This window comes from Colletotrichum abscissum (genome assembly GCF_030869225.1).
Source record: "Colletotrichum abscissum strain IMI 504890 chromosome Unknown Scaffold_2.1, whole genome shotgun sequence".
NCBI lineage: Eukaryota > Fungi > Ascomycota > Sordariomycetes > Glomerellales > Glomerellaceae > Colletotrichum > Colletotrichum abscissum.
Genome location: NW_026850098.1, coordinates 730,457 through 742,158, shown reverse-complemented (window position 1 = coordinate 742,158; position 11,702 = coordinate 730,457). Strand labels below are relative to the sequence as shown.

Below are 11,702 nucleotides of genomic sequence, written 5' to 3'. Positions count from 1 at the left end.
GCCCCTGGGGCGTGGTAAGCGTGTGCGTGTCAAGCCACCACCACCACAACCACAAACCACCCAGAAGGGCACCACCACTTCGGGGCGCCGCTTGGTTCGTTGGTTCGTGCGTATCATGACGTTAACCCAGACAGCACCAGGACACACCCATTTCTGGTAGTCTCGCCTTGCCTGATGGCTGGGATGCTGAATCATGTTTAACCGCGGTGTGTAGACTCTGTGTATCAGTGACCTGGTCATCTCTATTTTCCTAGCGAGACTCTCTCTCTCGTTGACTTCATTTTGAGGATGAAGATAACCGAATGCTGTTTGCTCACGAAGGACCATCGTGACCAGATCTCGGGTAACTCGGAGAAGCATAGAGGGGGGTTAAACACTCCTCCTATCGGGACCGCGGTGTTGGCGTCCTCCAAAAGTGTCGAAACCCCATCGTCCACGTTCCAAGCAGTCCGTCTTTTCCCCAGGATTTGATCGGTTACAGGGAAACCACAGCCTACAGCGCGGTAAACCACAAGGCGAGAGAATGGTCACCTCGCCAAAAAGGCTTGTTTCTCCAGCTCGTGTAGCCCGTGATGTCATTGCCCACCCTATCATGCACCTTTCCCCCCCTCCTCCTTCTAGGCTTCTCCTGGGTAAGCCCATTGAAAGCGTTGGCTGCAATGGAACACTCGCTGCAACAGAACAAAAGGGTCGATCACTTTGGGGAAACGAGCTTGGCGGCACTCAATGGATGCTTGGGCTGAGGGAGCGCGCTGGAGATAGACGTGCTCACGTGGTGCAGCGTTGCTCATGCATTTCGCGTCCGCAGAAGAACGCCAGCAGTGAGGAGATGGAGGAGATGGTGTCGTGCCACTGACTATCTCGTCCTATCACGACCCTTACCGCGTTGGCTTTCGTCTCGTCGTCTCTTCAATACCCCCAAAATCTTATCAGCTTGTCGAACCATGCCTTCGAATCGACGCCTCCCCCGGCAATAGAACGATGCCCCTTCTGGACAACGCAGGTCGGGCAACCCGGGCACATGGTTTAGATTGCCGTGGCTCCAGTGTTCCAATGCCGTCCTACCAGACTCCTAGACTCCCAGACCAGTCCCGAAACGCAAGCTGCTGTCCATTTGATCCAAAGGAGCTCACCTCGACTTCCTCGCGATGTCTACGGAGTACACCGGCAATGCTCCTCAACGTGGAAGTCCAACCCCGCAAGATTGGGCTCGTCCACAGCCCACAAGGGCCCCTTCCCCCTCCCCGCTGACACATACAATTGCAGTGGAGAAACGGGTCCCGAATCCACACGTCTCAATGATAAGAGACGGCTCTTCTCGGAAGTGAGCTTCTCGGAAGCAGAATCTGGGTTTCGGAAGGGAGCGTGGCCTCGAATGAATACAGCAAACATCACGAAAACTTGGTGGTAATTGACATCGCAAGAGGTGAGCAGGAAACAAATCGTCAGAGGTGAGCTGACCAGCCAGCCTCTATACGTGCAATAACGGACTACTGCAGAATGCAGACTTGCACAGAAGAGCCCGCGGGTAGCTATCTCTGCATCCCGGAACGACCGTTCATTATGCGCCCCTGACCACACCCACCAAAGATAACGAAAGAGACCCAACGTGGACGCGTAGGGGTCAACCCGTGTCCCGGGCGAGTGAAGCCTTATCAGTGGACTCGCTCTTCCCCTTGCCATTGAATTTGATGGAGTGCGAACTGCGACGAGCATGGCAAATGGGAAGATTGGGAAAAAACACTCTTGAATTCGTTCGGCCCGATTCTGGTGTCGGATTCGAGTTAATCGATTCTTTAACGCCGATTGAAACTGTTCATCCCCTTTGAAGAGAGTACCTATTGCTCTGTCGTGCATTGAAGGCCCTTTCTCGAGTGTCTCTCTATTCAATAATTGATATCTTCATTCCATCCCTAACCACTCCCTACAATGAAGTGCCTTGGACCATTTAACCCCCCTTTTCAAACACATCGCAATGAAATAAATCACATCCAAGCTGGTTAATCCCAAAGTTCCAAACATGCCGGGCAAAAGCCGATGTCCCACACGTTCACATCACCAACGCTCAGCCCCCTGTTCCTATTCTTATCTCTCCTGCTCGCTCGAGTAATTATTTTCATAATTAGACAGCAAGCTGTCAGAAAAAAGACAGCCACCGGCACCTCCCGATGACTGACACGGTCCTAGCAAATGCCAAAAAAACACCAGGCTAAAAGGAATCTTGGAAGAATACAATTTACATCTTGACGCAATCCTACGCAATCCTTCGCTTCTCAGACCAAGGGCAATTTGGCGCTATCTGATCATCTCTCCATTCAGAATGATACTTTATTAGTGGTTGTCAAATACCAACAATGTCGATAGGACGCCATTGCGCACGAATGCGATCCTGCAATATTGTTCACCCAGAGCCGCCAGACACACTGAAGTGCTCATGACTCCCAAGGTCACACAACGTTCAGAATATTCATGCCGGCGCGCTGAGCCGGCGGTTGATTTCGACTACCTGCGTACCAAGCATTCCTGTCCCATCTTGGTACCAATCGTCAACTGTAATACCTCCAAACGGCGCCGTAAACCTCGTCAAACTTGTTCGTACCAGTGGCCGTGAAAGAGATATCCCCCCTTTTTGAGCGCTTCTAGGTCCTATGCAGGACCAATCCATCAAATCGTGTACCTCCTAAACGCCTTGCAAATCTTGACCAAACAACAAGAAAAAGAAATCCCATGCAACAGCGATACGACCGCCCCAATGCACCAGTCACGCCCGTCTACAACGCCTGAGGTCCCTTTCCCCATTTTAAGATAGGACCTCTTTTTCCGCCGCCTCGTCCACTAATTTCCTCTGTTTCAATATTTTGACCAGTTCTGTCATGGTCACTGGTCGTGTCAAGAATAAATCCATTCCGCTTGCGAAGCCCTCCTGTCGGGCGCCCGCCGATCCCAGACTCGTGATGGCAATAACCGTCACGGGTGGGAGGTTGTGTGCCCGTTCAAACTTCCTGATGCGCCTTGTAGCTTCAAGCCCGTCCATTACAGGCATCGTTATGTCTGTGCATTATTAGTGACCATTACTTCCTATCGTCCCCCGTATTGACTCATACCTATGAGAATACAGCAAAACCTCTGCGGGTTAGACGTGTAAGTCTGCAGGGCCTCAAGGCCGTTTGAAGCAGTGGCGTGTCGTTTTTGCAGCCTCTTCATATATGCCGATAGAATCTGCTACCATAAGCCTTTGAACGTACTAGCATCGTCCCCAATAGGTAGACAAACCTTGAGATTGATCGGATTATCGTCCACCAAAAGAAACTCTAGCGGTGACTTAACGGTTCCAGGAGACGGGCTGACGCTCGAGTTCATGTTGCCCCTAGCTGAAGCTGTCGAGGTAGCCGGCGCCGCTGCTGACGCAGCTGGGCGGAAGGGGAGCGTCAGAGTAAAGTTGGAATCACTGGTGTTGGCAATCCAGCTGTCTCCCGGTGACTGAGATACGATCTCGGTAGCTGGCGAGGCCACCCGTACCATTTTGACTGATTCGGATTGCGCTCGCGGTCTCGTCGACAGAGCATCCGACTTGAGTGCCCGTGGTGATGGAGCAGGCCCTGGGAAGGCATCCGACAGTGGGCTGACGGGTAGCGTCTTCGTGGGCTGTCTTTGCTTCCAGCGATCAAGTGCACAAGCCAAAGCCTTTGCAACCTTTCTGGGGCCAGTTCTGAATCACGGTCAGCTTGCGGTTCTTGGAAAGGACCAGATGACTTACGGCTGGGCGATGAACTCCATGACAGCGTCGTGTCGAAGGGAGCGCCTGTAGGAAGTCGCCAGCTTCTGGGCAGATTCGGCATTGCCACAGACTACGACAAGCGGGGTATCAACACCCCCAGACTCAGACAGGCCGAGACGTCTGAAAGCCTCCTCACTGCAAACCATCAAATCCGTCTTGGATGCAGTTCGGCTGTCCTCGTTGAGCTTAAGATCCATCCACTTGAATGGCAAGCTTTCCACAGGAAGATCTAGCCCCCCGGCGCGAAGCTCTTCCGAATCTTCAAGTCCTCTGCTGAACCCACACACCGAGAGTCGCGTTCCGGCCAGGGCATTCAGGTCGGCCGAAAACTTGCGCCCCCTACTGCTCGCTTTGCGAGACAGCACTAGTGGCATCGATACCGTGATGCTCGTTCCATGGCCGACCTGACTCTCCACACTGATTGTGCCACCGAGGCCTGCCACAATCTGCCTGACAAGGCTGAGACCCAAACCAGTGCCCGGTGCGAGTGCGTCTTCCTGGGAGAACGGAGTAAAGAGCTTGTTGTGCAAGAACTCTTCGGTAATCCCTTTGCCTGAGTCGGTGACGGTGAGCACAACCATCGATGCCGACCGAGATGTCTTATGTACGACCTCCTCTTGCCTAAGGTGGACTTTGATGAATCCCTTGGATGTGTACTTGAGGGCGTTTCCGAACAGATTCATGACTATCCGACGAATGGCGCCCGGATTCGTGTGGACTACCCACGCGCAGTTCGGGTCGATGTCGACAAGAATCTTGACATCCTTCATAGCGGCAGCCGGCGCGTCTGAGGGTTTCCGCCTGTGGCCCAGCCCATCGGATGTCGCAATGGCATCCAGCTTCTCTTGGGCCGGTGTTGGAGGGCCTGAAGACGCACCGTGACGTGCCAGAGAGTTGGCAACCATGTGATGAAAGCTGTAGCCGATGAATACACTCTCAATGACCTCCTCTACGAGCAAGTCGAGGTGAACGTCAGAAACCAAGCTCATCATACCAGATTCGATCGATGCCGATGCTTCTTGTCGCAGCCCACGACCTGGGCCATTATTCTTCCGCTGGGACTTTGAAGCTCGGAGGTACGTGTTGACTTTGCTATAGTCAAGCAACTGTGTCGAGTTAGCACGTCAAGTGAGGCTTAGGAAGCGTCATTGTAAACCTACATGGTCAATTGTGTCGAGGAGAGTTTTACCCGAAATCTCAATGGTGTGGATTACGTCGACCTGGAAAGCATCCAACTGGGTATCGTGAAGAAGTTCTGCAGCGGCGACTACACCATGGAGCGGCGACCGAAGCTCGTGGCTGAGGGAGCCCAAAATGTCTGTCTTTGCCTTCTCTGCCAGAACTGCATCCAGCCTAATGACCTCAGACATGGTGACCATACCGAATGCTCGCAAGAAAGGCAGGTCCGCCGCAGGTGTCAATATCCGAGCCGCGCTCTTGCTCCACACAAAACCTCCGGCAAAGCATCGTTCTTTTGAAGGATCCCATAGCGGTACTACAGCTACACTCCTCGCACCCGGGAAGATGTCGATGATGGTCTTGGCCTCGTTCCGCCTCGTAAAGTACGAATGTGCTGCTTTTTGCTCAGGGCGCGTAACCGGGAGATCGTGTTCTTCCGTAGGGGTGATATCGGCATCATCGCTTTCGTAGTCGGCGGACAACCATTGGCCCATCTCATCGAAGCTGAAAACCTTGCCGTTGGGGTATCGACGGAGCAATTTCCTGAGGAACTTTTCGCGCAAAGTCAAACGGCTGAGCTGTGGTGCACTGACGCCATTGACAATGTCGTCCATCGTCGACGACCTTCCAAAGCTCTTACACCATTTATCGTTGACGTCTTCGGACTTCTCGGACAGACTATCCTCGCTGCTAGAAAATGTGTGGTCTGCTACTTCACTAGCCCTCCGTGGACCGGTCACAAGGCCTCCAAAAGAGCCGATGCTCGCATCCAGGAATAAGGCGCCGTCCACTTCGAGGGATTTCCTGATCACATTTGCGGCCCTGGAAAAGATCTTGATGGTCTCTGTCAAATGCGGGTCGGGCGGCGCCGTGCTTGAGGTAGTGGTGGCGACCGTCGCAGTCGTGGCCGTCGTCTCGACGGAGTCGCTCGATTCGACTTTGGCAGATGAATCACTTGAGTCTGCTCTGATAGGGTTGATGCCCGGGCGGACGGGCTCAGGGGATTCGGAAGATCTAGGTGACGGCGGATCCGCATCGGGCAGTGATACCGCCAGCCTAGGAAGCTCAAATCCGTTCAAAGATGCTCGAGGCGTAGTTCTTGTAGTCGGCACTGGGTCGTCTCTACCTTCGATGAAGTTTCCCAATCCTTGCACCATGCGCTCGCTTCGGCGGTAGCTTTCATTTACTCTTCTAGCGTCGAGATATTCCATTACTGTCTGAGAAATCTCGCGCATGAACTGTAACTCCTCGGTGTCGAGACCACTCCTGGGCTTGTCGGAAAAGATGCAGTACACGCCAATGTTGATACCTTTGGGAGACCGGATGGGAACGCCCGCATAAAAGCGGTTGTACGGCGCTGCGTCGATGTAAGGTCGATTACAGAATCGTCGGTCAGTAGCAAGATCCGGGACTACAGACACGGGAAGTTCGTCCTCGTCAGTGGTGTGCGCTGTCGGGTGTAGGCTGCTGGAAGCCGCGTGAGTCGCTCCTATCAAAACATGCTCGCAAATTCCAAAGTCGCGAGGGATAGCTGTCCCGCAGAGCCAAAGATGGTTTTGCCTCGTGTACTTAGTATTCGACGCCAGGGGCATTGACTGAGTAGCCTCGGCGACGATGTATTGATGCTGACGATCGAATAGCGAGATCAAGGCACGCGATGCGTTTAGTCGCAAGGCACCTAGCTGCGCAAAGGAAGTGAGGCCTGTATCCGGAGACGACGAGATGGATGAGAAGGGGATCGGTCGGTCGGGACTGTTGAACACAGCGTTGGGAATGTGGAAAGAATCATATCTAGAGAGTCGAGTCTGTCAGTTGTTGAATAGCGAAAAGCATCGTGCCCCGAGCCTTTAGCTAAAGCTCGAGAAGATGAAAGGTATGCGCACTTGAATGTCTCCCATTCACGGGCACCTTCTGATATCTTGTTCATACTTCATGCAAGTTGTTGGAGAGTGGGATGATGAAGCTGGCCCTGCCCATGATACAAGGAGTTTTGATGCAGTGTACGGCAACGACAAACGATGGGAAATGTTGTTTGCCGTTGTCAACAACGCAGCCGTAGTCCGTCGTCGTCAACAACTCAGGTCGAGGTAAGGCAAGGTTGGCAAGGTCAGATCAAGTTCAGATCCAAGTCCTCAAAGCAAGGAGAAGAAGCATGCTTGCTTTCAAAGGTGAGGCGGCGGGCATGACTGAAATGCCGCCCCTCCCCGCTGAGGTGGAGCAGGGATCCCGGAAGCCGGGATGAGCATTGTTCGAGAGGGTTGGGGGGACCGCGGCGCAGTAGCGAGAAGACTTGAGGGTGACGGTAGTGCAGGCAGGGCCCCAGGGCCAGGCCAAGGCGGCGCATATCCTTGCCCTGGATGGGAAACCGGTTCTTTGGGCGGTTTGGAGATTGGCCATTGCAACCCACGGGAACCGGGGTTCCAGGCTTCTGCGTCCTCCTCGAGGCGTTCTCCCAGAGGTCCTCCCACTGGCTCCCACAGGGCAACTGGAGACCTAGAGCCTGCCACGGTGCGTGTGTGTGTGAGTGTTGGTGGGCAGTTTTGGCGGTGGAATGTGGAATGGAGGGGCGTCCCTCGTTTGGCTCCGTTTTGCGTTGATGGGGGACCCTCGGAGATTCTGAGATGCGCTAGACTTTAGCGGCCGGCGAGGAAAGTGTGTACTTGTAGTTTGTCTCTCTGCAGCAGAGGGGCAATAATTTGGCGACATTTGAGCCGGATTCCGCAGCATCAGCTAAGGTGCTAAGGTAGTTAGAGGGCAAGTTCAGATGCATGCCCAACCGGTGTGCGTGTCGCAATCCATCTAGACTGCTGTTCGGTTGCATGTTTTAGGGGTCTGGACGGCCTTAGCGCGATGGCACGCCGCACGTGGAAGGGAAATCCAAGGGCGGTGGTGTATTTCCGCGTGTGTTCTGGACAGTATTTGTGTGTGTGTGTCCCATCCGTCCGTTACCCTAAGCTCTAAGACCATCCGTACAGGACTCTAATGGTGGTGGTGGTTAGGTTGAGAAAAGTGTTTTGCACGTTGACGCCTGAAGAGAGATCGGAGGCTAACGAGGCGAGATGGTGGGACGGCGCAGATGGTTTTGGGATGGTGGCGGCGGCCAGACCGACCCTTGATCCTTTGTCCTTTTCTGAAAGACTACCTCCGTATGGAAAATCTAGTCGGAAGAGACAGAGTTGAGCAGAGGGATCAGAGGGATCAGAGGGCGCCTGGAACGATGATGGGCAAAGTGTAATCGTCTGGTCTGCCAGGGCAAGATTGGAGTATGCGTAGACTACTGGCTGACTGGTTGGATTCGGGATTTCCAGTGTCGTGTGCCATGCAACACTGACGACGGGCCGATGAACTGATGTCTGAGTCTTGACTGTCATTGACCAACGGAGAATGGATGGACGTTGCCTTGGCTGTTGCTGCCAGGACGCGCCCCTCGGTCATTGCTCAATACTGCCCTCTTTCTTCTCTTGATCGACTCGACTTCCTGCCTCTTGTCATCCATATCGCTATCACTCTCGCAGTCTCGTGGACCTTGAACGTCGCCCACTTGCTTCCATGTGAGCAGCAAACCGAGGCGGGGGAAGGCCAACCACAGCGAGGAGAGTCGATGACGGGACTGGCTCCGGGATCCTTGAGAACTTGGGCTGATCCTGGTCCCCACAAGTACAGGCCACTTTCAGAGTCGAGACTCAAGCCAATTCCACCTCTTGCCCCTGTCCAAGGTCCATGGGGGGGAGCAAATGGAATGGGCAGCTCGATCATCGACAAAAATCGGAGAGGGCAGACCGATGAACCATAGCCGTGGAAGATTTCGAGAGGGCCACCAGGTGAGCGGTGAAGAGCCAACAATAGGCGTTTTGCTGCACAGCATGCGACGAGATCTGCATGGCAAAAATGATGGTGGACTCTCTGAACAATGGGCAGAAAGGAGAAGACACTGTGAAGATACAGCAAAATTGTGCGCCTGGATGCGGACGACAGACAAGTACGTACAGTGCGAAATGCGGATCCGCCCCGAAGCCCGTGGCTAGGTACGTACTCGGAGACCGGGGAAAGTAAGAGGCGGAAGAGTGGGGCATAAAGATGGTTTGCAAGGGACTCGAACCCAAACAAGGGAAAGAGCGGGGCTCCGAGTCAATCGCCCTGCTCCTTCTCAACTTGCTGCTTTCCCATTCCAAGTTTCCAACCGGCAGCTGCCCCGCTTAGCCCCGCTTATATGCTGTAATCCCGTACCGTGCACGTGAACGGCGCACACACAGTCAGGCAAGCACCTTGAAGGACACTCGGTACGTACTCCAGCACTCCAGTGTCTCCGGACCTCCTATGCATCTTCCAAGTTCCAATCGCAGCTCTGACACGCCCTTCATTTTATCACCGACAAATCATGGCCTCACATGTTCGACGACCATCTCCCATGGCCCATCAGTCCTTGATGTCAGAGTCGAGACCAACGGCCCAACACGTAATCGATCTTGGCTTCGTCTCCTATCCCACAGCAGCAACATCCTCCCATCAATACGAGACCATATGATCTGAGTCAACCTGAACCAGTTGCTCCAGACTACCTCCGCACTCATCCGTTCCCTTTCCGTCGCCCCAAATCATGCACATTCCGCATTTCAGCAGACAATGAGACGATGAAATCCCATCGTACATCGGCCGAAACCATCGTCATCCTGTGTCCTAGCCACTAAACCATCGCCCGCTTCAGGCTGTCCCACAAAGAGCAATGTCAGCATCGCCAGCGAGCCAAGTGTGCAAGGCACCAGGGGGAAGTGGGCATTGTCCAGTCCTTGGAGATTTCGAAAAGCCCTCGTTATTGAGAAAGAATCGATCGAAACCGTACGCCCTGCATCTGCAGCTCTGTTGAACGGTTGGGCAGCTTTCCATCGACCAGCAACTGGAAACCCCGTCCTGGACCCTGATTCAGCCCCTGGCCCGTCGGTCATCCCTGCGGCGAGCATCCCGTTGCCGTTGCCGGGGCTTTCAACGCCCAAAACCTCTCAGTCCTACCCTCTGGCCCCTGGCAGTCACGCACGACGCAAGACCCCGAAGGACCCCGATCGGTCACCCGGGTCGGCCATGCCACTAAGACACCACCCCACACGACGGATCACCCCCTACGACAGATCACCTAATTTGGACGATTTTTTCCCTCCTTTAATACCACTACTACTATAATATATAAGTAATAAATGATCGAAAAAAATCGCAAAAATTATACTAAAATTACTAATAGATTTACTATACCTAAATATATAGAAGAATACGTTAAAAACGTATAATACGACGTTAGCTTTAATAAGTCGATCTAGAAGGCTATTATAAACTAAGGAATCCCTTATACTACCCTCTCGAACTAGTTACGAGGTATTATAATAATTAAGAAATTAAAAGAGGATTATTAGAGGCTTAATAAATACTAAGAGTAATCCCTTACTTACTAAGTAATTCTATAGGGCTAGTTAAAGTTCGCTCCGACTTATATTTAAGTTAAAGAGTTTATAACGTATATTTCTTAGTAAAATAGCGACTAATACCTATTTAGAAAAAAGTAACTAAATAAGTTCTTATATAAGAATCCTATGCTTTTAATACTACGGGCCCGTTATATAGATTCTAAGCGTATTAAGTTTATTATTATTAACGTTATATAAGTTTTTTAAAAAATCTTAATACTTCTAAATATTTATAAAATCTTAATATCCCTCTATTAGAATATAAATAAAATAGGATTAATAAAAGGGAATAATAAAGACTATTTAGTACTAAGTAAGTTTAGAAAGAAATCTATTTATATCTAGATACTAAGAGACCGTACTTAGACCTTTATACTCGAGTATATCTCTACGAATAGCTAATACCTCCCGCTATTAATAATCTTTAAGGGGTAGACCGTATAGTAATAGTAGTTCTTTATAGAAATATTAAATTATACTTTATAAAGCTTTACGTCTTTTATAAATAAGTAGACTTTGAATATAATTAGGTTAGAATAGTTAGTTAAGATATTTATTTCGTAAATAGAGGTAGAGGCTAAGAGACTTTTATTTAAGCGTCTACTTATTATCGATAGGCATAGTAGTTACGTTTTTAACGATTTTATATAATAATATTATTTTAAGGGTATTTACTTATATTATTTATTACTATATTCTAATTATATTACGTAGCCCCTAGATATTTTAATATTCTTACTATTTAAAATATACTATTATAATAAACTTATAAATTATGGCCTTTAGCTTAACTTAGTGCTAATTAAAAAATAGAACTTCTTCTATTATTATTTCTAAGCCCGAGTATAAGCGCTTATAAAATAAAATATATATACTAATTAAAAAGTAATAGGGCTATATTTTATTAATATATAGTAGCCCCTATTTAATAAATTTATTATTATAATATAGCCTATAGACGTTCTACGAGTACTGCTATAAGAGCCCTTATTTTTAAAAATACTTAAGATACCCTAAGATTATAGTATTATTATCCTTAAAAAGTTAAGAGACTTTAGGAAGTACTAGAAGCTCTAAGTACGAGGTAAGGGCGAGGTTAACTTCGATTTTATTATTTATAAGTTAATATTTAATAAAATAAATAAGTAATTAAACGCCTAGAACGTAGCCCTAGCTAATACCTAATTAGTTATTAAGTTACTAGAGGCTTAAGTATAATTATATAAGCTAATTATAAGGGTTCAAGTACGTTAGGATCTAAATAAGCGATTCGTACGAATTAAGGCTATTAT

General features: G+C 50.1%; 2 protein-coding genes across 2 annotated transcripts; one reads left to right on the top strand and one right to left on the bottom strand.

Annotated features, from left to right (window-relative positions):
- Nucleotides 1–2,800: 2,800 nt before the first annotated feature.
- CABS01_00946 (hsp90-like protein) lies at nucleotides 2,801–6,884 on the bottom strand (the record flags this gene model as incomplete). Its single annotated transcript, XM_060534327.1, has 6 exons — nucleotides 2,801–3,051; nucleotides 3,105–3,219; nucleotides 3,274–3,709; nucleotides 3,758–4,884; nucleotides 4,939–6,748; nucleotides 6,841–6,884. The coding sequence occupies 6 exons, from the start codon at nucleotides 6,882–6,884 to the stop codon at nucleotides 2,801–2,803; spliced, it is 3,783 nt and encodes a 1,260-aa protein (XP_060401405.1).
- A 2,796-nt stretch (nucleotides 6,885–9,680) lies between these two features.
- Nucleotides 9,681–10,132, top strand: CABS01_00945 (uncharacterized protein; the record flags this gene model as incomplete). The annotated part of the gene is made up of 2 exons (XM_060534326.1): nucleotides 9,681–9,793; nucleotides 9,859–10,132. 2 exons carry the CDS (start codon nucleotides 9,681–9,683, stop codon nucleotides 10,130–10,132), a joined length of 387 nt encoding a protein of 128 aa, XP_060401404.1.
- Between the last annotated feature and the right edge of the window lie 1,570 nt (nucleotides 10,133–11,702).